This window comes from Phoxinus phoxinus, assembly GCF_949152265.1.
Source record: "Phoxinus phoxinus genome assembly, chromosome: 24".
NCBI lineage: Eukaryota > Metazoa > Chordata > Actinopteri > Cypriniformes > Leuciscidae > Phoxinus > Phoxinus phoxinus.
In genome coordinates, this window is record NC_136899.1 from 8,156,341 (window position 1) to 8,181,082 (window position 24,742).

Genomic DNA, 24,742 nt, shown 5'->3' on the forward strand with positions numbered 1-24,742 from the left:
CAACTTAGGGGTGAGTATATGATGACAGAATTTTCATTTTAAAAGTGAACTAATCCTTTAAACTTTTCACAGTCCTGTAGCTTTGCAGGAAGGGTTTTTCAAGCGTCTTGGAGACATTGCCGCAGTTTGGGATTTAGTCGGTCTCTTTTCCTTCATGTAATCACAGACAGACTCGCCTCGGTGATGGTGAGATCAGATCTCTGTGTGGATCACACCGGCTGATGTCAGACTCATTGTGCATACAAAAATCTCACTAGTTTATTACAATTAATGGCAAAGGGAATGTTTGGAAATGCAAACTCCTGTTACCTACTGACACACTACAGCAAAATATATAAATAAATGGCTTGAATGGCTTTTGGGGGTGAAAATACTAACATGCCTAAGACTTTACGGGGTCAGTAAGATTTTTTTAGGTTAAAGAAGTCTCATGCTCATTAAGTATAGTCTATTTCTGGTATTTATGTGGAGAAATTTTGCTTTAAATGGAGAATGTTTTTTGCTTTCATGATGAAAAAAAATAGCGTTCCTACGTTATACGTTATGAAGAAGATACAATGAAGATATATGCAAAGAAGATACAAATAGAAGCAAAGCAAAGCAAATTACTCAGGGGATCACAGGAACAACATAAGAGAAATGCCAACTATGTAAATCATTAACAAAAACGACATGGGACTGAACATAACAGGGAGAATAAATAAAAGACAAACATAATGAAAGACAGCTGCAAATCATAAGTAACCATAGAAATAAATGAGGACATAAACAGTAACCCAGGAAATCAAAACTAAAAAGAGCTGGGAAACAGGAACTAAAGGAAACAAAACAGAAAACCGTTACTGTGACCATAACTAAGAGTCCATAAATCTGTGAATATCAATGTGCAAAATGATTTCAACACATCAATAAAACATCTTTACATACATTTTTGGTCCTTTGTTCTGACATTCTCAACAGACAAGGCCTCAGATCGGGGTCAAACAGGGGTTCTTTTCTTCCACAGCCAGCATGACCCCTGTTTAACAACTTAACCTTTTCACTTACTAACAGAGTTACCCTAAGGGTAAAATGAAATCCATTCAACCTTTATTTGGCATGAACGAGACTAATACTGAGTTAGAAGAATCAGTATGCATTAAGAGTCTGCCAGCATAGACAGAAGACCACTGAGAGAAACTTTCAGCAATCTGGGGATGATTTCCAAGCCTTGTAAATCAAAATCAACCATTCTATCGTGAACAAGCCTCATGTGTAAGTAAAAGACGCATAGTATAAATAAAACCTTTGTTGCTTAAAACTAAACCATGTTTGACTTATAAATGGAGCCAGTGAAACACACAATAAGTTACATTGTATGCAAACTTTAGGAAACACAATATTGCCCTTAAGGACATCATAGGTCAGTAAACAGAAGGAAATCTTTCTTCGCAAACTGATGAGCAGACGTTCTGTAATTTCCAGGCCTTTCATCCTGTGCCAACACACTGAGATAATCACCTCTCCATGAGCGCAGTGCTAAACAGCACCACAAGCTAAGCTGGAATGGCAAGGGAGCATCTTATTTCTACAAAGGCAAACACAAACACAAGCAGTGGTTCAGAAGAATCATAGAGGGCTGCAGAAAATCGAGCCAGAATACTCCCTCCACCGCAGTCATAAAGTGAGGCAAAACGTTTAAATGCAAAACGAGCTGATTGAGGCTAACGAAGCTTGAAGGGCAGCTAAAAATACTCGTGTCCACTTGCAGATGGAGCGGCCTGTGATCATCTTTAAGTGAAGTTTTGCTGAAATTACATTTGGTCACAAAAAGAGGTGTTTGCCATTTAAATAACACGCATTTCCATTCCAGAGCCATTAACAACTACAATAATAGCAAAAACACATTCTCAATATTTTCTAGTGTTCGAGCTGCACGATTCCGGATAAATTAAGAATCACCATTTCTTGGTTTCAAACTGAGATCACGATTCTCCCACTATTCTGAACAGACTACTAAATGTAATCACTACATGTAATTTACAAAGTCTGACAAATGTTAATTGCTGCAGTCTATTTAAAATGTTTAATAAATCTGAATGAATCGTTTAAAAAGAGGTTTGAATGAAAGATTCAATGACTCATAAGTCTTTTATTGTTGCCTTACTGAATGAATCAGCAGTTTTTGAGGGAATCACTTGAGGTAATCAATACAATCGTTATTTGAAGCGCCTTTCAAAAGTTGATTCACTATTTTAATCACTTCTATAGACATCAGTGTTTATATTCGATCTATACACTTATCACGTTTTATTCTATGATAATATAAATATTTGTAACAAAGAATCGATACTGTGTGGTAAAGACTGTTTGTGAAGCTGTTTCATAACCTACAGTATACGACAACATCTCTCTGTTTTTCTTCAATTCAATGCAGATTTGATCATGCGAGTGTTTGAATCCAAGATCACAATCTTTTAATGATTAAGCAAACAGTTAATCTGCCCATTGACTTCCATAGTATGGTAAAATATATATATATATATATATATATACACTAAGATTCATTTGCAATCGCTGAATTGTGCAGATATTCGCACTGATATTCGGGTAAAAACAGTACTCTTGTGTGATATTGCTTGATTATATCATACCAAATTATAAGACAAAAAAATTAGCCCCCATACATTGAACTTTAGGGACATTCTAGCTTCATTCTACTAGGCTAAATCATGCACTCTCAAGGCATTTCTTACTTTGTTTTTGCAAAGTAAGTGAGATACTCAATATCAGCTTCGACATTGCTAAAACAACAATATAATTGTAGACGATACATACCACACACTCATCCATAAATGAAAGCCATGATTGGTTTATAAAAGATGTGGGCCTATGCTTAGTTGATAATCTACTTAGGGATATACATTCAAGCAGAGTGCGAATTATTCAATGACAAGTTTCGCACAACCCGTGGGCTTACCATACCATACGACATTTTAAACAAAACACTAACTTTTTTTTAACATATTTGTTATGTAAATCTATTTTAAAGTAACAAATAATGACACACTTTTATTTTATCAAAGTACCATCCCATATTAAGCACTCAAGCAGCTAATACTGTTTGGTTACCTCCTCAGGCAAACATGACTACTTTTCTCTCTAACATCCCTCCCGTTTAACCCAGCCTAAGATTATCTGCTATCCTAAAATAGTTTCAACTGGTCTTCCAACCTAGTCATGCTAGTCTTCAGATGATCCACATCTTTTATTTATGACTTCATTTGAGCGGGTTTAAGAAGTCTTAATTAGGGGGGTCAGACACCTCCATAACTCAAACCCTGCATTTAAGATCATTAGTGTCTATATCATAACATAGTAACGGTGGGTTTAGTAATACCCATACGGCTTTCTGTAAGACAAACTCAACACTAAACACAAAAAATATATGTGATGCATCTACTGATGGCCCGTTAAACCCACTGACTGTGACTTGTTTGGTATAAAATGATGCTGTTTTTCTCTACACAGGTTGGCGCAGTGTGCTTAGGATCGTTTGGAGATACAGGCCTGGAACTTTGAGGCAGGGTTAATAAATGCACAAGCACTTATCGCCTTAAATGGTTCAGATCTACACAGAAGAAAATTGCACATGAAACAAACACACAAGGACCAGGCACTAGAAATAAAACAGCTCACTCAATTCAGTTTGCTTATGTCAAATGTCAAGATTCTCAACATGACAAATTATTTAAATATTACATGCCTGTGTTTCTGTCCGACTCCAAATTCTGTGCTGCACAATAGCCATACAGAAATACATCAGCTCTGAGCCACCAATAATTGGTTTGGACAATACTGATTTTCTATGACTGATAATCATTACGTTTTTTTCTCTAACCAATATGATTCTTAGTAGACCCCGTTTTTTGTTGTTCTACAAATATTAGCAACGGATGATGAATAGCCTATGCATGAATTTTATATGAAGGAAAATTAGCACTGTCACATTCATAAAAATATATATATTGTTGTAGTCCGTTAATTATTTAGAAAATGCCTTCAAAAGACGAACCTATTTCCTACTCTGTTTTTTATGTTTGAAATGCAATAAAGAAAATTTGGTCACACAAATGTTTTTTTCAAATAAAGCAATAATTAAAAGTCTGTTCTGAACGTTCTATTCTGTATCTAAACATAACAATGCTCTATAAATCATGAAGAAACTTATATGTGCTGTTTTTTTTTGCAAATGATGGCATCAGAACAGCTTTAAACTTTTAAACAGCGTTGTTGCTGTCATGACAGCATACGCTTCATTAACATTTTTATAAACCAATTTCATGTTTCCACATTTCATGCTTGCATATTTATAATTTCCTATTAAAAACGTTCATATCAATAATAAACCAGTGTACATTAATTTACGCAGCATTATACTGTCTATGTCGTTTTGTGTTATAGATGCAGCTTCAGATGCAGCTTTTGCAGTGTAAAGATGGCATATATGGCGATGCATTTGTGAGGAACTGCTTGTTTACCTAAATGCTGGTGTACTGAAGACGTTATACTGGCATGAACAACAACACAGCCACAGAAATTCAAAAATATCAACGGCTACATGAAGATTCCAAGGCAGTATTATTTTGACCGTTGGTCTCAAGGGAAACGCATTTTCAAAATCCTAACGGAAAAATCAATTCTGAAGTCTTTGAATGGTTTCCTCAAGGTCAAATAGATACATTGTAACAAAGAAAATGCGGCGGGAATTACAGCAAATGAACGCCTTTACGAACACAACCTCGGTGCTGCTGCGGGGATAATAATTGGCTCCAACATCTGGTGTTGGTTGTGTTGGTATGGTGGTGGAGGTAGCGGTGGGTTTTTTGGGTGGGAGGAGGAGGAGAGGGGGCCGTTAAAGTATCCTCCGCAACAACCATATTGTCGAACAAAATAAGTCATTTAAAATGTCAATCATACCTTCGGATAACTCCAGCTCCAGCTCAGCCAATCTGGCCCGCACTTCCAATGGAAGGGGCAGCGCATCGCGGTCCGCCATTGTCCGTTTAAGGAGGTAAAAATCACTCTCGTCCTATTTCTTCGACTCTTTCAGCGCTGCTGGTGTTTCTCCGCGTCGCAGCGGTGCATAAGGAGGGCTGTGGGATACGCGTGTCCAAAAACAAACTGTTCTGTGAACGATAGTGTTTGGAGATTTGCTGTCCCTCTCAACGAAGCCCCGCCATATCTGAAGGGCTCCGCCGTTAGAGTCAGCAGTGTAAGATGTGGACTGTCAGTGCGGTGAAGCTCGCGGATCGGAGCGGTGTGTATGTGTGTGTGAGTCTCTCCCTCTCTTTCTCTCTGTCACTCTCTCATGACGCAAGGCGAGTGTGATGTTAACAGCCGCAAGGGGGCGACAGAACACCTCTGTTTATGTTGCCATAAATAATTATTTCATACTGAGAATACCTGGTTCAGGTTACATTTATATAATATATACATTTATATTATTATGAACAAACAAATAGACACGAAATGACGAAATCAAATATAGTAAATATTAAAAGTGCCGGTAAAGACGTTTATAATGTTACAAAATATTTATATTTCAAATAATTGCTGATCTTTTGACCTTTCTTTTAATCAAAGAATACTGAACAAAATGAATCTAGATAAAAAGTATTAAGCAGTACAACAGTTTTCGACATTTATAATAATAAGAAATGTTTCTTGAGCAGCAAATCAGCATATTAGAATGATGGATCATGTGACTCTGGAGACTGGGGGAATGATGCTGAAAAATCAGCTTTGCATCACAGGGATAAATTACATTTTAAAATATATTTAAATACAAAAAGGCTTGTAATAATAATAATTCACAATATTGCTTTTTTTATTGTATTTAAATTCAAGAAATGCAGCCTTGGTGAGCATACTTCTTTTTTTTAATGACAAACCCGACTTTTCAACAGTGCAGGCTAGATACTATCACATTGAAAATCTGGGATTTTTTTATCTACATTTTGGAATAAAGTTAAGAACCGTTATGATGTGAAATGAAGAACAAATATTTGAGAAATCTGCACTATTTTTAGGTCACCAATCAAATCAATTTGACATTGGTTATGTGTTCTTGCTTTATACAATCTTGGTTAAAGCAGCTTGAGTGCTGTTGTTAAATTAAGCAAAAGAGGGACAAACCAAATTATAAGAAATTAAATGTATACTGAAATAAAAGACAAGGAGAGTGCTTTATTTGTGTGGTGGAAAGCTTATTGTAGTTGGAAGGGTTGGAAGTCTTAAACAAGGTTGTTCTCCATTATTAACGCTTATACTATGCCACCTTGTGGTCATAATTGTGAGCAAACATTGAGAATGAACATTTACTTAAAAGCATAGCTCACCCAAAAATGCTGCAAAAAAAAAAAGTCATCGTTTACTCACCCTCAAGTTTTTCCAAACCTGCATGAATTCCTTTCATCTGCTGAACACAAAACATATTTTTGAAGAATGTCAGTAACCAAACAGTTGATGGACCCCATTGACTTCCATAGTGTAAAAGAAAAAATACCATGGAAGTCCATGATGCCCATCAACTGGCATTCTTCAAAATATCTTCTTTTGTGTTCAGCAGAAGAAATAAATTCATGCAGGTTTAGAAAAACTTGAGTAAACGACAGAAATTTGCTTTTAGGGTGAACTATCCCTTAAGTAACACAAAACAGGACTACTTGATAGACACAATTTCTCATTAACATTTATTTATTATTTTTTTTCCCATACAGTTTCTCATAACCAATTTTAGGGTACCTTTTTAACATTTTCCAATTATTTACATCTGTACAGAGAAAGCACACATACAAGTATATGTGTATGTATACATGTACTACAGTTTAGACTACAAGCATTTACACAGAGGAGAACAAAACAGAAATCCCATCTCAATCCCAAAAGTATTGTGCTACACAAATGTAGTGAGGAAGGCTTCGGACACCTCTACCACATCATCCTTTTTTCTACACTTTGGGAATTGAAAAAGAAAACAAAAACAAAAAAACCCTCCATACTGTCATCTAAAAAGTTAAGGCAGAGACATTTTTTTTTTTCAAGTTTAAATAAAATTCAAGTTTTCAAACACTGTTAATTTATATGTGATGTTTCTTTTTAGTTTGTTTCTTTTTTGAACATCTGAATGGTTTATGTAATAAAACCATTACTTCAACCATGGTACGCTTCATTTATTGATGGAAAAATGATCAGTTGCATTCAAAGAGTCAGAAAAAAAAATAATCAACAAAAACTTTTTTTTGATTAACCGAGAAAAAAAAACACTCACAGGGAAGATACAAGAATATATAAACAACAGACGCCATGACAAACATATCAAAGCATTCTGCACGTGCTCCACGTTGCAGGAAGACATCAAAACTAAATAAACTGTCTGTCTCGCTCGGCCTAAGACGGTTTCAAACTCGAATGAGAACCAATGAACTGAACCAATGAACAGCATGAACGAGAGTGACACAAACGCAAAGCCTGCATAAAGGAGAACCCCCACAAAACAACGCTGGTCCATGTGTGCTGAAGGCTCAGATCTTTTTACTCTTGATGTATACGTAACGTCACTATATAAAATGTACACGATCCCACTCGTATAGTCGTGGTGATATGAAAGCGAATCGGTGAAGGTCAAACGACAGACGTTGGTGCGTGTTGGTGACTTTCCCTCCGTTGATATAGATAAAAGCACCAAAGAAACCATGTGACGAACCATAGCACCACACCAGGATAACAAACGAAGCTAAGAAGCAAATTATATATCCATCTATCATTTAGATCACAGCAGACTAGGCACATGAACACTTCACCCTCGCAACCTGAGGACTTTGCAGTGTGAAGATCTTCCAGAATCGAATGAAGAGGCATCGGAGTGGATTCTTCCCAAACAATTGGCGAATAGGAAAATAAGGAAACGAAATTATTCAGCAAACCAATGTGTGCCATTAAAAGGTTAAAAAGAAAAGAAAAAAGTAAAAGAAAGCATGCACACAAGAACAGGTATACATACACCTGCTACAATATCACATCAGTACAATTTGATAGAGGATTAGCATGTAAAAAAATAATTCAGAGCTCCAAAATAAACATCACTCCAGTGCTGGAACATCCAAACATAAAAACAGAACACAAAACAGATTTACACAAAGGTCTCACTCATGCAGTTGTAATGGCTGGCACCGCCGAGATTCGCGCACGGAATCGCACCAGTACCAAGACACTCAAGGTTAGCAAAATTATATACATATCAGTTAATAAAAATTAAAGAAAAAACAAAAATAAGTGTTTCAGGATCAGCACTATTCAAAAATCAATATTTCCTCCCAACAGCACTATTTGAAGTTTTAACACCCAAAATAAAGTTGAGCTCTGACAAAACATTTTTAAATAGTTAATCTCCAACTGGTGCTGGTTCATTAATCCAATTTTCCTTGGAAAACAACTAAAGATCTTGTAATTGAAAAACAAAGGACAACAAAAATATTCAGAGAACCCTTATGCACAAGTGCTTTTGTCTGTAGGCCCTGATTCCAGTGACAAGCTGTCTGTGTGTGCACTCACAGAGACCGTGAGATAAGAGGGGCTTTTTTTTTCTTTTTCTGAGCAGCCCTGACAAAGTTTTCGTTCCCTTTCGTTCCTGGAAGCAAAGCGGAGGCTCTCAGGACTGGTGGAAGAAAGCTGTCGTGTCGCCGCTCACTCGTTCCCCAGCGCTCTGATGAGATTTCACTGTCTCTCTGGGACAAGCCGTCACCGTGGATTTGGCAGGTGCGGGTGCTGATTCTCTGCATCTGCGTTCTGCCGAGTCAGGAGTCTTGATGTCTTCGGCGGTGGAGCTGGGAGGCCGGGGATCCGCTGACGGCTGCTGTGTTGGTGCCTCCCTTATCCTCTGACAGATCTCTGCGTAGCTCGGCTTCCGGGGCTCCTGGTCAAACGCAATATTAAAATAAATCTAAATGTTTTCAACTATACAAGATTGATTGGCTAAATTGATTGATCTTTGTAACATATATATTAAGATACAGTGCTTCAAACCATCTGTGTACATAAAGTGCATGCTGAACAGGATCTTTTATCAAATAATTTTTCTTATGCTCACTAAATCGGCATTTATCATCAAAATATAGTAAAAAAAAGTATAAATTACGATTTAAATTATATTTTTATTGTAATAGATTTTAAAATGGAATTTATTCCTGTGAAGGCAAAGCTGAATTTTCAGCATCCTTACTCCAGTCTTCAGTGTCACATGATCCTTCAGAAATCATTCTAATATGCTGCTCAAGAAACATTTCTTCTTATTAATGTTGAAAACAGTTGTGCGGTTTAATATTTTAGTGGAATCTGTGACACTTTTTTTCAGGATACTTTGATGAATAGAACAGCAAAGCATTTATTTCAAATATACATTTTTCATGACATTATGAATTTCGTGGGCTATGTTCACACTTAGCGTCTTTTTTGACTAAAAAAAGTTAACAACGGCGTTTTTTTAGCAAAAAAAAAAAAAAGGCTGCGCGTTCGGTTACAAATAGCAGCCGAGCGCGTCTTTTGTTGCTATAACAACAGCTGCAACAGTAGTGTGCCCACACAGCCTCTTTGTGATGTATGTTATGATAGAGTTGTGTACTCATATCAAACAGCTCCTTGTGCTCCGAAACAAGGACGATTAGTTTTTCTACCGGCACCGTGTCCATTTTTCTTGTTGTTATGGAAACGACAGGTCTCGCTACTCGCTTGTCATTGGTCAGCTGTAAAAAAGGCGCTTGACGTAGGGCGTTCTTTTCAGAAAAGTTAAACTTTTTTCAACTTTAAAAGACGCTCTGAGCTGCAGAAAAAGACGCCGGCGGTGGCGTTTAAAAAAGCGCTCAGGACTTTTTTGAAAAAACGGTTTACTCCATAGGGTTCTAATGTAGAACAGACGCTGGCAGTTTGAAAAAAGACGCTAAGTGTGAACATAGCCTTAATGGTCACTTTTTTAAAGTTATATTTTTGGGCTTTTTTACTTTTGTTTAGATAGGACAGGAGTAGGAAATCATGGGAAAGGGGAATCGGACCGGGAAAGGACCTCGAGGCGTGAATTGAACTCGGGTCGCCCGAAGTGGCACCCTATGTCAGAGCAATTCCCCACACGGCTATGGCTCCGACTCTGTCACTTTTGATCAAATAAAAAATTCTTGCTGAATAAAAGCATTAATTTATAGAATAAAAATCTTACTGACCCCAAAACTTCAAACAGTAGTAGTGTACATCTGCTGTTAAAGACTGAACTAATCACAAAGTGCTGAAGGAACTGATGTAATAGAGCGCAACAGTTCCATGATACATGCTTCTGTAGAAGCCACAACTCTCGCAAGTTAAATAGTATAAAAATATTGTAACTGCTGAATTCCCGATAAAGAACGTCACGAACCACAATCAGAGTTTGTTTTTACCATAGAAACTGAAATCATGGCATAATAGCTTGACCACCTACTCCCATGAGCCGTTTGAGCCATTGAGTTGCTCTACCTACATATACAATTAAACATACCTGAATATGTTAATATAAAAATGAAATAAAATGTTTAATATACACAAGTCGGTTTTATTTTTACTGTACTTATGATTCAATCAATTACTAACACTTACTGTTATTGGATTGCCCAGCAGTGCGGTTTTAGCAGCTTTTGTATCTGAGCATTTCTCTGCAGGTGTCTGTGTCTCTTTAGGTTTTTCTACAATTGTCAGGCTGTAAAATACCAACAACAAAAAAAAATCCATATTAAAATGTGCCATATGTGATTATTTTACCAACTAAAGTCATTTTGCTACTGTACCTTTAACACTTTATATAAATGATCTGAAAAATTGCTGAATATTGATTAAGTGTTGAAAAGTTAAAAAGGCGTTTATCTCAATTAAATCTTTAAAGTGCTGCAAGCTATTTATTTTGGATTGCCACACGGAATATATCCCTACACTGTGACGGAATCCTGAGAAATCGCACCTGTCACTGTGACAGCTGCAAGCTTGCTTTAGAAGTAAAGCAGTAAGGAGCCCTTGTTCGTGGCTTTTAAGCCAATCAGAAATACTGTAATATGCACATATGTCTGTGAATCATTTTGAGTCTTCTGGAAGTACAGTATTTAAGAGACAGTGTTGGTTAAAATAAGCAAAATAGCTGAACATTAGTTACCATCTGAAATCATTGCAACATCTTTAAGTGAAGACTGATGTCATATTTATTGATCAGTTATTCATAAATATCCATTGAACCCACTTTGAAAGGGCTGGAGAGGGCGAGTGTTGGTGGTCCACTGGGGTCTGAGCAGCAGGAGCGGGAGCAGGAGCGGCAGAAGCCTGTACGGATTCTTTGGAGGTCCCTGAGATCACACGGCTGGTGACCACATCCTTATTTAGAGGCTGTGGAGAGACAAAGGGGCCTCTGTGAATCTCCTAAGGCAAGGACAGCATGAACAAACATAACAGCTGGACAGCAGGAATTCACACACACACACGCTCTAAAGCACTCAAAACACCCAAGGACTTGTGGTTATGATTGACAGCCAGGTCTGCTGTAAACATGGCATTCCATGCTTAGTGCAAGTTAATGTTTAAAAACCCAGAGCATCTGTTAACTTCTCTAGAATTCAAATAATTAAAGCCTTGAGATTTATTATAATTTAAGCCTTTTCTTCATTATTTGAATTTCAAAATATTAAGAGAGATTAATGCTGCAGCACAAACAGAGAATGAAAGTCAACCTTGTCTTTAATTGCTCCAGTGACGACATCAGACAGCCGGTTGTCAAGGCTGTTTTCAGTTTTTACTTCAGGCTTTAGATTTCCTGCAGCTCCAGGCAGAGGAGGGAAGCTGGACAGGCCCAGCTCAAAGCTAGGGGACGGGGTACGCTCCTGAACAGGAGGGGGCGACTGTGTTGCTGCTCTCTGTTAAACGCACACAAGAAGAAAAAGAGTTGAAACGTACAACAAACTGAGCCTGTAAACAAGAGGCATGTTGCATGAAGCAGGTTTCAGTTGCTACCCAAGTTAAGTCTGAGCAAACTCGGGTTTATCGGGCTCATGAAGGTGGATTGGTTTTTAGCAGGGTTCAATGTCATGGTAAATTGCACTACATGGCTAACCTGAGGGGCAATTCACAAAAGCCAGCACTACAGGATTACTGGATTTTGATTCTGTTTGAATACCCAGGCAACCTTTTTTTATATATATATATGGATGTGATAGACAAAAACAACAACAACAACACTTTCATATTGCTCTGGAGTCTCTTTTACTGCATTAGTTTTTTACCGAAATTTTCATTCAAATCAATATTTCATGTCCATTTATTTGTTTACTTGGCTGTGTAATAAGTAAAATAATGTACATTCAGCCCCTCAGGGTTGACTTTATATTACACTTCCCTTGAAGTTTTCGATCATAACAAAAGCAAAGCTAAACACAAAACACTTGTGTATGCAGTGGTAGCTGAAACAAAGCAAATGACATACTGGAAACTTGTTGTCATCTCTCCTTTTCCTGTATCCATAGCCGCCCCTTCTTCAAAAGAAACAAACAATCAAGACAATATGGACAAAATTGCCACAATTTCTTATGAAAGAAGCTCTACAAGCTCCCCCACCCCCCCATCTTGGATATTGTATTACAACAATATTTATGAAATGAATAAACAGCTGGTACAGATCGTACAGCATTACCTTCCACGGCCCGCGTTCAGAGAGTAATCAGCACCGTTTACTTCCATCCGTCCACTTCCCACCTGGTCCCGGCGTGGATAGCCTGGACCACTCGGTAGACGAGGTCGGCTACCCAAGTGATGAGCCTGTGGAGGCCGCGTCCCATTGGGGACTCTCTCCGAAGAGAAAGTAGAGAAAGCAGCAGGGTTTTCTAGCAGAGTGGTTCCACGCTCTGTTGTGAGTCGAATGTGTGTTTTGTTATGGTTCCTGTTCAGATGAAAAGATAGTTATACACAGCTATGTCTCAGTTGAAGCTCTTCAAAAGATCTATATACTACCGTTCAAAAGTTTGGTGTCAGTAACTTCTTTTTTTACTTTTTTTTTAAAATAAGTCTCTAATGCTCACAAAGGCTGCATTTATTTCATCAGAAATAGAGTAAAAGAATTGTGTACAGTATTGCGAAATATTACTAGAATTTCAAATAACTCTTTTCTATTTTAATAGTTTAAAATGTAAATGTATTCCTGAGATGGCAAAGCTAAACTTTTAGCAACCATTACTCCAAACTTCAGTGACATGATCCTTCAGAAATCATTCTAATATGCTGATTTAGTGCTTAAAGGGCAACTCCACCACTGGTCAGAGCCTGACTCCACCCACTGGCAATATTTGAAAAATGCTGGAAAAGTGGGCAGAGCCCAGCGACCAGCGTCTCTCTTTAGGCAAGGGCGTGGTGAGCTGGTGCCTGCTTACATCACAGGGCATCACAACTTCCAATAGGAAAATTCAACTGCAGTAGCCACCATTCAACCTGAAGAGGGCAGCACTCAGACGATTTTTTTATAGGTTTATACCCAAATGTCAGGTTTATACCCAAATGTCAAAACATTTACTTGAATCAATGAACAGCATTAATAAAGCCCCAGTCGTACAGATCATTAACTAAATAAAAAGTTGTTACCCTTTAAGAAACATTTCTTATTATAAATCAGTTGTGCTGCTAAATATTTTTGTGAAAACAGATCAATCTTTTGTCACAAAAGTCTTTACAGTCTACTTTTGATCAATGCATGTGTCCTTGCCGAATTAATTAATTTTATCATCAAGTTTACTTTTTTTTTTTTTATTCCTACTCAAGAGCAAACTTTTGAATGGTAGACTAAATGTATAACAGATTTTTTTCACCCCAACACTGTACCTGCTTCGAGGTGTATATTGTCTGACAGTTAGTGGAGATGTTGCTGTTTTAAATGTCGGAGAACCAGCGAAGCCGTTAATAAATGCAGGGCTGGGAAACTGAGTAACCTGTTGATAGACAAAACCTGATTAAGCACCTCTAGTACTCCATTCGGATATTTCTCAGAGCCAAACAGACCACATGGCACTTACCAGAGTCGGGTCCAGGTAGCTCTGGGTAGCTGACCAGCCCTGAGGAGTCACCAGTCTGTAAAGAGGAAACTGTTGCTGTGCTCCATACACAGGGGGGATGTAGTAAGGGGTGTAGCGTTGTTGGACATTTGAGGACACATCCACGGGCCGATACCCATTCTTTGGCACAAAGGTATTGACGGCAATGGCCTTGGCCTTTATTCTAGCCTAGCATAAAACAACAATGGACAAAAATGTATTTATTTTTTTAAACTGCAAGTTTTATAGCACAAAATATCCTTCAGTCCCGTCACATATGCAGCAGTGTACTCTACCTTTATTGGCTTCCCTTGAAAAGTTTTCACCTCTTCTCTGAGATACTGGTATGCCTGAAAAAGTGATGCATGCCAACGTTTAGCAATAGGAAGCAAGTTTATTAAAAATCCTGAGGCTGTAATCTGAAATGATCGAATCACAGGCAATAAAAAACATTTACCAGCTGAGCATCCGCCTCAGATTCAAACGTGATAAACCAGTTGTCATTGTAGGCAAACTCACAATTGATGAATTTGGGCAAGTTATCGCTCTTAAAGAGCGCTTCAACTTCCTGTACAAATGAAAGCCAAATGTCATATAGATAAAAAAATAAGGTCAGAGCATTAAAGATGTTATTGAACAAGAGAGATGGCGTGATGTGTACCTCCACAGGAGTGGCCTCAGGAACCTCTCTGAGAATTACGATGCAGCGGTTCTGATTGGGCCGCACTTTCTCTCCACATTTGTCCAGTTGGACGAGAGGCAGCGCTAGTGAATCAAAAATGCATCATTAATGTCAGAGCCAACTGCTGCGTTTAACCAACCCCATTTTGAGAGCCTAAAACAAAAAGCCATAAAAGCCACTGCGACCTATACATGTGACATGGTGAGGAGTTTAAACTCACTTTTTAAGATGTCTGCAATGAGATCAACATCAGTGGTGAGTTTCTTGATTTGATCAAGGTTTGCCAAAGTCACTATTGGCACATACTGGTCACTGTCCATTTGTGAGATGAGGTACATGTCGTTGGCTAGATTCTCCCTGGAAGTGGACAAGAGTGTGGTTACCATCAGTCCTACACTGATTCTACCATTGAAAAGTCAAAGGGTTGGCTTAATTGACCCTTTTATTCAGGAAGGACACATTTGTTCAAAAGTGACAGTAAAGACATTTTACAAAAGATTTATTTTGCAAATATATGCTGTTCTTTTTAACTTTGTTCAAATAAATAATCCGATAAAATAATTCTAAAAACAATGTATCAAGGTTTCCACAATTTTTTTTAGCACAACTGTTTTTTAATATTATATTAAAAATATTTCTTGAGCAGCAAATCAGCATATTAGAATAATTTCTGAAGGATCATGCGACACTGAAGACTGGAGTATCGATGCTAAAAAAAATTCAGCTTTGCAATCACAGGAATAAATCACATTTTAAAATGTATGAAAGCAGGAAATAATTATTTAAAACTGTGACATTTAACTGACCCTAAACTTTTGAATGGTAGTGCACATCCTAGTCCACATTGAGGTAATTGAGGTTATTGTAAGCATACAGCAAATATTCAAATGCTAAACGCTCTTAGATTACATTTGCATAAGTAAAATTTGTAACATCTGAATTAAATATTAACACTTGAAGTCTAAAAACTCATTGGTCTCATTCACTAACCGGATGTACACAAAATCTGCGTAAAAATAAATCCGGATTCATCAATAACTTTGGTTCTGAATTTTATAACTTTTAAATATTTAAATTTAATTTTAAATATATATTTTTATTTAAATATAATTTTAAAAATGATAAAATATTTTTTTGTGTTTGAACTTCTTTTGAGGATTGCATACTTTGCATTGCTCGAGTATCTTGCTGTGCATGCTCTGTGTGTCTTTAGAGAGCGTCATGTTTGCTGAGCGTGACGAAAGGGTGTGCGGAAAGCCCTTATTTGGACATGGTCTGGGCATATTTTATGCAGATTACTAACCATGTGCATTCATTAATTTAGGATACTCTGTTCTTAATTTAAGGTACCTTGTCGGGACTATGTTATGTTTCAAAGGCTTCATAGGTTTTGGGGGTAAAAAAAGCCTTGACGTCCAGGCCAGTACACCTGACACAGGACCAGAGGTCCAGCTTAAATGGGATCAGTTGTGAAGCTGCAAGTAATTACCTAGAGAGGCAGAACTCCAGTGTTGCCTTCAGTTGTTCCCGAAGGTCGTCAATCTGTCTGGAGGAGTCTGAATCGTTCACCCCTGCACAAAAGAAAATTATCAATTATTTAAGAATGCTATAGCTGAAATTAATTCTTAATGATTGTGTCAGTAAAAATGCATAACTGTAAACATCTGAAATGGGAGTAGGTTGAAAACAGTGAACAAAAGGATATTACCTTTCATATTGGTGTTCTGGTTTGACACAATGCCCTTCTCACTGGCTGAGCTTCCCATGTACACTGATTCTGGCTGCGCTGCAAAGGGCAGTTCTACAGAGGTAGATACCTGCTGTTCCTCATTCCAGTTCCCTTTGTCTTCACTGTTGTTATAACCTAGCATGGACAAAACAAACATATCAAAACCTCTTCAGACTGATAAGGTCAGTATACTAAATTAACAACTGAATGGAAATATTTTTTGGAGGTTTACCTCCTAAGATGCAGTTTGATGGGTCATCGGCCGCATCTACCCATGACTGCTGAGAATCTGGGCAGGTTGTAGCAGAGGCCTCTGGTTTAGGCATATAATTTGCCCATGCCTTCGCATTGGGATTGAGGTCCGAGATCTTGGAGGATTCCTGTATAAAAAAAAAATAAAAAAAAATTGGGTTATCAATTATACTAAGGGCTGAATCAATGTCTTAATCAAATCACCAAATAATGGTTACAAAAACATTGGCCACTTAAGCCACGCTTTAATATGAATGTTACTGCATTACATAAAATATAAAAACCAAGAAGCATCTGAAAAAAACGAATAGTATAAAAAAAAAATATATATATAAATTAAATAATAAGATGCATGTTTAATACATAAAATAAAATGTTTAATACTGCACTGACATTCATAAATTTTTTAACATGTGGCTAAGTGCCAAAACATTTTTAGGGGCCACTGTATAACCAAGCTAAACAAGCTGGTTAGAGAATACTCACAAGTTCACTATAAGCATTCTGCCAGTCCCATACACAAGATCCTTCAGTCGCTAACAGGTTATAAGGGTAGGGTGCTATAAAACCCATAGAGGTCTGGAAATCCACTGGGCCAAAACCAAGATTAGATTCTATATCCTGTTGAACATTTTGTATTGTAAGGCTTGCCTCAGATACAGTGTGGTCCCATGCTGACACCAACGCACATGCCTCTATTTGGTTATCAGAAAACAGGACATGTGGTTCTTTAGCCCACGCCCGAAGGCAGTGACTAGAGTCCACCTCATCGCTCAACTCCGATTTGCCAAGAAGGTCTGACACCATATTCAGCATGCCTTGCTCTCCCTCCATTTCATCCGAGTAGCCTGAGCCCTGAGGGTTTTCCACCTGCACAGGAACTGTGAATAGATCTTTATTGAGAAAATGTATCTCGTAAGATGGCGTGGTGGCGTAAATGTCAACCTGGTCTGGCTCTACTGGTAACGGAATTGCTGCATTTACATAAGTGGCTTTATCATTCAGATCATCAACAATGACTTTCGAATCAGAATAATCAAAGTCGAGAACTCCAAGACTGCTTGCTATAAGTTGGGAAACATGAGGCATGATAGTTGTCAAGCTCTCAATGGACACATAATTGCCGCCATGGCCTTGTATGGCACATGACTGTCCCTCTCCAGTTTCAAGTGATAGTCTTGCAGTACTCATGAGAGGAATGCTGCAGTCAACAACAGCTCCACCTATTTCCCCCATATCTTGAAGGTCTCCCTGCTTCTGAGTAGATGTAACTGAAGATCTTTGAGTGTCATTGGATGGCTGTTCTGAAGACGAGTCCGGGTAGAGGCAAGCACTTTCCCTCGTGCAGTTTATTGACAATGAAGAGCAATCAAAGGCCTCCAATACTTCAGATTTGCATGGCAGCTCAGACAGTGTATGTATATCACTGCTAGCAGAACAAACAGAGTTCAAACAGTCATTGTTGTTATTCCCATTATTAAGGCAATTAATCAGCTCTAAAGTTGGTACGAGTCCCTGCGTTTCAAGTTCTGACATTTTGGTTTTGCCATCATCTGCACACAAACAAATCTCACCCAGTACCTTTTGTTCATCCTCACTAAAGCATTCACTGGCAATCTGAGTCTTGTCACCATGTTGTAAACAAGTCTCTCCTATTTCACCATCCATGACTTGCTCTTGTGCTACTGCAGGTAATTTGTTTCCCAATCCCACTTCTATTACATAACTCACTGCATCGCTTTCTGGATGTCCTTTATTACAGATATAATTGTTTGATGTTTTTACAAACCAGGTGGCATTGCTCTGGGAGAGATCTTCCTCAAGAGGACAATCAGAATCAGGTAAAGGCAGAGTGTTTGTGTGAACTTCAACAACAGAAGAACTCGATGAACGTACGTTGAGATAATCAGCTTCTTCACATTTACGAGTGACTTCCAGCAACTGCTCAAAGTTCATAAGGGCATTCATAGGAAGCGGACACGGACTCGCGTCACATGGTTCAGCATCTGTCAAATTTGCATTTGGTTCTACATTCTGTTCCCTGTTTGGAATGTCACAAGATTCTGACACAATCTTTGTCTGGTCAGTGGGAAAAACACCACAAGTGTAGACGTGCGTGCTCAAAGTCATGTCCAAGTTGACCTCTTCAGCATTACAAGCAAGATCTACACAAATACTTTCTGCATGAGATGGACTGCTCAAACACTGATGCACACCAGCAACCTTGAACATGTCAGATTCATTTGTCTGCCCTTCAACTTCAACCTGCAATATACGGCACTGGCAAGGATTCGGAATGACCTCCTCCTGAGTTGCTATTTGTCTTGGTTCAACTTCAACTCTATGACAGGAAGGTGATTTTGACAGGTTGTCTTCTTTATCAGAAGCCAGTGGGGTTTCAGAGCCAAACATTACATTTTCAAAGACTTCAGATGGATCTTTACATGGAAATCCTTGGTTCTCTGTCACATCTAACTTTTCTGAAGCAATGCTGAAAGCTGAGAGAGCTTGGGACGTTTCTTCGTGAACTTTCTCAGTAGGAGTTTTCTTGGAAGCACATTGATCTGATTCCTCAATAACGACTTTCAAATTTGGAAATCTATCTGCTGTGTTGCTAAGAGAATAAACGGAGTAATCATCTTTGTCAGGCACAATCAGTTTCTTCTCCTCTTTTAAGTCCATGGACTCTCTATAATCACCATTCCTGTAATGATTTTCCAGTTCCACTTCATCCAGAGGACCATCTAGATTTTGCTGAGGTGGTCTCAACATTGATTCGTCAAAAACGGTGTTGTGCATGTTGAGTTCAGAACCACTCTCCAGATCTGGGGCCTTGTAACCAGAGGTAACATAAAGATCATGGTTGTTAAGTAGGTCAGCAGGTTCCCCCTGTGGTAATGCGGTATCTGTACTTGACTTCAACACTGACATCTGTTCACTTTGCGGCAGAAGATCTGGGGAGGGTTGATCAAGGCTTTTCTCTAAAGCAGTATAGGGAGAATGTGTATTCACTGTATCTTTAAATGATGTGGAAATGTAATTTTCAGATAAAGGCTTTTCGTTTTCTTCAGCAGGAAATGGTTTTAAAAGATCTAGGAGTGTTGCGTGTTCGTCATTTGGAAGTGCTACATTTACAGGTAGACTTTTAGTACACCCTAGAGTCTTCTCTGTGAGATCTTTTTCTGTTTGTTGTGCTGCTGTAATTTCTTGTGAAGGCCCTGAACCCGATATTTTGTGGTCCTTTGGGAGTGATGAATTATCAAACAAAGCCTTTTCAGAGACAGCTGGTGCGCTTGCGTACATGACTGCGTCAGATTCAGTCAAGGATTGGTGCCCACACTCGCTCCCGAGATCCTCTAAATCAATCATGCAGATGCTGTAGAAACTCTGTTCTTTTTTAAAGCCACGGTCAGTGATCAACAGTCCAGAATTTCTCTCTTCTGAGTCATCCAGATTCTTCAAGCTCCCGGAGCATTTATTGACAGGATGAATGGCATCCTTTGGAGTGAACGCAGGTTTTGACTGTACATGCCACAGTGTCTTAATTTGTTCCTCTTTTGCAATAACGGAGACACCAGAGTGTTGATCCTTCGAAATGCATAACGGACTGATGCCCAGGGTATTTTGTCTGAGGGTAGTGTTTTTGCTCTTACCACCTCCAGTTATATCTGTGGAACAAGACTGTTGAGCATCACAAAACCATTCTGCTCTCATTATGGCATTTTCAGCTATTCTCTGTTTCACAAAATCCAAAGTTTCAGTTTCCTTAATCTGCCAATTGTCTTTACTGTTTCTTCCCATTTCACTGGCATTTCCTTTCTGGACCGTGGCCTTGTCAGTATGTGGATCGCCGACAGGTGTGTCCCAAAATGTCATCCCTTCCTGTACGCTGCTACAGTCTTCTTTAATGAGGTTGAGACCTGCTGACAAAATTGTGGAGGAAGCATTACAACTGGTATCTAAAGCCGCGTTCACGTTCCCATTTTGAGAAGGCTTCTCGTCGACCAGATTTGTGACAGAACAAGCACAGTCTCTGACGTCTTTCGATGTGCAGCCCTCAGGAATGGCCGTCTGAAGAAGACTTGTTCTCTCGCTGACCAGATTAGGATTCAATTCTTTGCTGAAACAACACCCCATATTTTAATTTAAGAAAGGACGTCTATGCAAACCAATGAACAGAAACTTGTGTAGCTCCTCTCACAAGCTCCTCAGTGAGAGAAAGAGAGACAGAGGTGCACGCTATGGCTGCTTACCCCCACCCCAAACCCAAAATAGCACATTTAAAATTATACAGCTGACTCACATGGGCCCATCACTCAAACGCAAAATCTCCAATGATTGGTGCTTCAATGGACGCTGTACTTGCATTATATGAATGGGATCAGCAACTTGGCAAGGTCCCAAAACACAAGGGTGGTTCACACAAATGACTGTTAAACCCTTTCACAACACATTAAGCTGGGCGGGATGTCTCTGCTGTTTCGTTATAATATGTTTATTTAATTCCATAATCACAATTACTTAATACACTTCAAAAGACTAACAGACAATAGTAGATTATACTTTACCAAAAGTGGAATCTCTTTCTCCTTTGCTTCCTGTGACTGCTGCACCTGTGGCTCCACGATAGTTTTTCCTTCCTGGTCTGAAGTCATGAGCTGTCCAGGTTCTAGCTCCGAACGCAGAGCTCTCCAGATCACCAGGGAACTGTGGATGACGAAACAAAGAACACAAATCAATTACAAACCATTTACAAAATCAATTCAATTGACAATGTATGCAAAACAACTTACATCACAAACAATTTGTTATAAGAATCAACAATATTCAGTGCAATATTCATTGATGATTATTCAATAGGCTACATTACAATAAAACCAAGCAAGAAAAGTTGACACTGCTATAGCTAACCAATTACACTATAATTTTTTATAATAATTTCTGTACCATTCAAAAGTTTGGGGTGAGTAAGATTTAGTTTTTTTAAAGAAATTATTATATTTAGCAAGGATGCATTAAATTGATAAGAACTGACAGTAAATATGTTATACTAACTAATGTTACAAAAGATGTATATTTCAAATCATTGCCGTTGGTTTGAATGTAGTACTATTCAAAGCATGCTGAAAAAAGAATAGCAGTTTCCACAAAAATATTAAGCAGCACATCATCACATTAATAATATGAAATATTTCTTGAGCACTAAATCAGCAAATTAGAATGACTTCTGAAGGATCATGTGACATTGAAGACTGGAGTAATGATGCTGAAAATACAGCTGTATTACATTTGAAAATATATTTAAATAGAAAAGAAGTTATTTTCAATTGTAATATTTCACAATATTACGGTTTTGCCTATTTTTTATTAAAAAAAATATGGCCTTGATGAACGTAAGAGAATTCTTAAAGAATTTTACCAACCCCAAACTTCTGAACAGTAGAGTACATGTTATTTAAAAAAAACACTCCACAAACTTTAAGAACAAAACCTTTGGTTTTCTACACCTAGTTTTGACTAAATATACAAAGGCTGCTTGAAATAAAACCTTCTGAGGGTTTTTTTTCTATTCAATCTGTACAGTAGAGCTGACTGGTCAATATAACTACTGAGGAAAGCATCTCTGAATTACCCAACATCATCAAAAACCTACTTAATATGCTGAAAAGGGAAAGCTACTGAAAACTGTTTGAAATACAAGATCTCTTAAATGGATTACAGGCATGATTGCAGTCATGAGAAATTTAAAAACACATTAAAATATTATTTGCACAATAATATAAGCAGCAAATTTATGGGTAAAAAGCATGTATTGTAATGAAAACAAAATGCAAAAATGCATTAATCTCCCAAATAAGACAATATGCTTTACCAAAAATATGTAATGCACTTGAAATCTGAATTGAGGATCCATGCATGAGAAACTATTATTTGCTTGATCGTGCTAAAATAAAAACATACAGTTTTGACTCAAGACAGTCCTTTCAAACGACACATGGGGAATGTTTACATTATGATAGTACCTAAACATGAGCGCAATGCAATACCATCTAAAACGACAATAGCACATTTTATAGAACAAAACGACATGTAATAACCACATAAAACTAAATGATGATGATACAAATAGCTAAAAAATATACTGAAGTTGTCAAATCAACTCAATCCATATGTCAAAGTACATTAATGCTGCAGGCCAAAGCCATAAACACAACATACAGCTGCTAGCTGATTCAGTCGAACTCTCTTTAACTATAAAGTTAACTGCGCACGAACATATTAAGAACTTTTAAATTCCTAAAAAAAATCCTACCAAACAGAAAATGTTGTATATCCGTCAAAGAGCTAATTAAAATAGAAAAACAATAAGTGTGTGTGTGTTAGCCTACATGCTAAAGACTGGCAGATAGTGAGAAGTAATGCAGCTAGCCTGAACAGTTAGCGCAAGTTGCTAACTTCAAAAGGTGAATAAACACTCTAGCTATTTACATTTGGTTCAAATTACTTTATGAAACTATACATGGATTAAATACGCGCAATAATCGTTCGTATGAGTTTCTACTCACCTGTATCTGCTCTCCGCGCACGGGAGACTGTTTGCGGGCCCGAGCGTCTGACTTCCACGGACAAAACTTCAGAAAAACAAATCCACGAATCCGTGCAGGAAACTTTTAAACCACCACAACGCGTTCAACAGCCTCCAAACACCACCAGCTCCTCGGTATCAGGCCTGATAGTGCACTTTAAAGGTCTGTTTGGTGATGTTTAAGTGACTGGCTAACGTTTGTTGTCGAGATGTTAACAACACGAGAGTGAAGGTGTGTTATTATTCAAAACGGCTTGAGTCACAGTGCGAGAAATGCGACTAAGTATAACTGTACGTGCTCGTTAAACAGGGCTATGATAAAGAACGGAGCCGCACGCCTCTTCCCTTCCCGTGTATTTGTGTCCGGAGTTGAGCTTCACTCTCTCGGCCAAACCGCACCGCGAACTCCCGCCCAGAGCCGCTTTATCGACTAGCCCGCCCACTCTCCACTGCGGCCCTTTCAGTAACTCAACGGCTGCGTGTTCTACATGCGTTTGCCTGCAGTTCAATGAGCGCCGTCGATAGAGGGAGGCATAACCCAACGAATTGTCTGGAGTCCATAGCGATTGTGGATCAAATTTTAAAACCTTACAGTTTTAGCTTTTTGGCAGTTATGGTGTTGCATGAACGTATACTTCAATTTAAAGCTATGTAAATACTAGGTCCCATCTGGTTGAATGCATTTTGTATATACAAGCTAAAAACAAATGCATGTTGAATGTTGATTTGGCTTCATTTTACTCGTGTTCAAGTTGTTTTATTTTATTTTAATTACCTAGTTTTTTGTCATTGTTTTCCCCTCTTGTCAATGATTACAACAGCCCATTTCAGGTCACGACCACTGATCTATATTTTAATACCCACCAGTTGAAAAACAATGATGTAAAAAAAACGATTTGAAGCATTATATGTGTAAATATGTTTACATTTATTAGATAATGGTCCTTTTGTAAAGATGGCAGACTTGTAGCACTACATCTGCTTCTCTGAAAAAGAATGTAACCAATCAGGATCTTCACTGAGCAGCATGTGACTCGTGTGTGTCAGAGTGGACGGTCTGGCCTGTATTGAAAGATTCTGTGCTTCCGTTTCATCTGAAAGATTTTTCGGTTGGTTGAGAGAAACTACGGATACTGATGTTGACCAAAAAGGATTTTTGATCTCTTAAAGCTGGTGTTGTTCTCAAACCTTATTTATCTTATGTATTTATTAAGTATATGTATTTATTAAAAATGACATCTGTTTTTACAACCAAACCACCATCTCAGATATATTTGACAGATTGTAATAGTGAGAGGTGAGATGTGAACCAGAGTCAGAAATTAACCAGGAAAAGAATGCCACTGAAAGTGCCAAAAATGCATTTATAAAAT

The 24,742-nt window shown here is 38.1% G+C and overlaps 2 protein-coding genes across 14 annotated transcripts in view; both read right to left on the minus strand.

Moving 5' to 3' along the window:
- dip2ca (disco-interacting protein 2 homolog Ca) overlaps window positions 1-5,348 on the minus strand; it is a 93,672-nt gene extending 88,324 nt beyond the window's left edge. For 11 of the 12 annotated variants that reach the window (XM_079601021.1, XM_079601020.1, XM_079601019.1 and 8 more), the window contains exon 1: window positions 4,960-5,339. In XM_079601021.1, the coding sequence (XP_079457147.1) occupies window positions 4,960-5,038 (79 nt within the window). In that variant the 5' untranslated portion in view covers window positions 5,039-5,339. Of the gene's footprint in view, window positions 1-4,959 lie in introns of all 12 variants that reach the window. The other variant, XM_079601029.1, reaches the window with a different exon arrangement.
- Window positions 5,349-6,720: 1,372 nt separating this feature from the next.
- On the minus strand, window positions 6,721-23,826 carry larp4b (La ribonucleoprotein 4B). Of its 2 annotated transcripts, none has more exons than XM_079601161.1 (17): window positions 23,350-23,826; window positions 21,352-21,490; window positions 16,764-16,911; window positions 16,511-16,666; window positions 16,292-16,373; window positions 15,023-15,159; window positions 14,782-14,885; window positions 14,578-14,688; window positions 14,417-14,470; window positions 14,103-14,309; window positions 13,912-14,018; window positions 12,734-12,979; window positions 12,527-12,572; window positions 11,778-11,960; window positions 11,294-11,436; window positions 10,663-10,762; window positions 6,721-8,956 (listed from the first exon to the last, which is right to left on the minus strand). In XM_079601161.1, exons 2-17 carry the CDS (start codon window positions 21,436-21,438, stop codon window positions 8,693-8,695), a joined length of 2,175 nt encoding a protein of 724 aa, XP_079457287.1. In that variant the 5' UTR covers window positions 21,439-21,490; window positions 23,350-23,826; the 3' UTR covers window positions 6,721-8,692. The 2 variants fall into 2 exon arrangements, with proteins under 2 accessions (XP_079457287.1, XP_079457286.1); XM_079601160.1 differs by having other exon boundaries at window positions 12,527-12,575.
- Between the last annotated feature and the right edge of the window lie 916 nt (window positions 23,827-24,742).

Bases quoted from the DNA above. Each gene is read 5' to 3' on its own strand.
- larp4b (XM_079601160.1), bottom strand. From the start codon at position 21,438: ATGACTTCAGACCAGGAAGGAAAAACTATCGTGGAGCCACAGGTGCAG. The intron at 16,912-21,351 runs GTAAAGTATAAT...TTTTTTATACAG, and splicing joins AGAAAGAGATTCCACTTTTG to GAATCCTCCAAGATCTCGGA. The intron at 14,310-14,416 runs GTAGAGTACACT...GTTTTATGCTAG, and splicing joins TTCAAGGGAAGCCAATAAAG to GCTAGAATAAAGGCCAAGGC.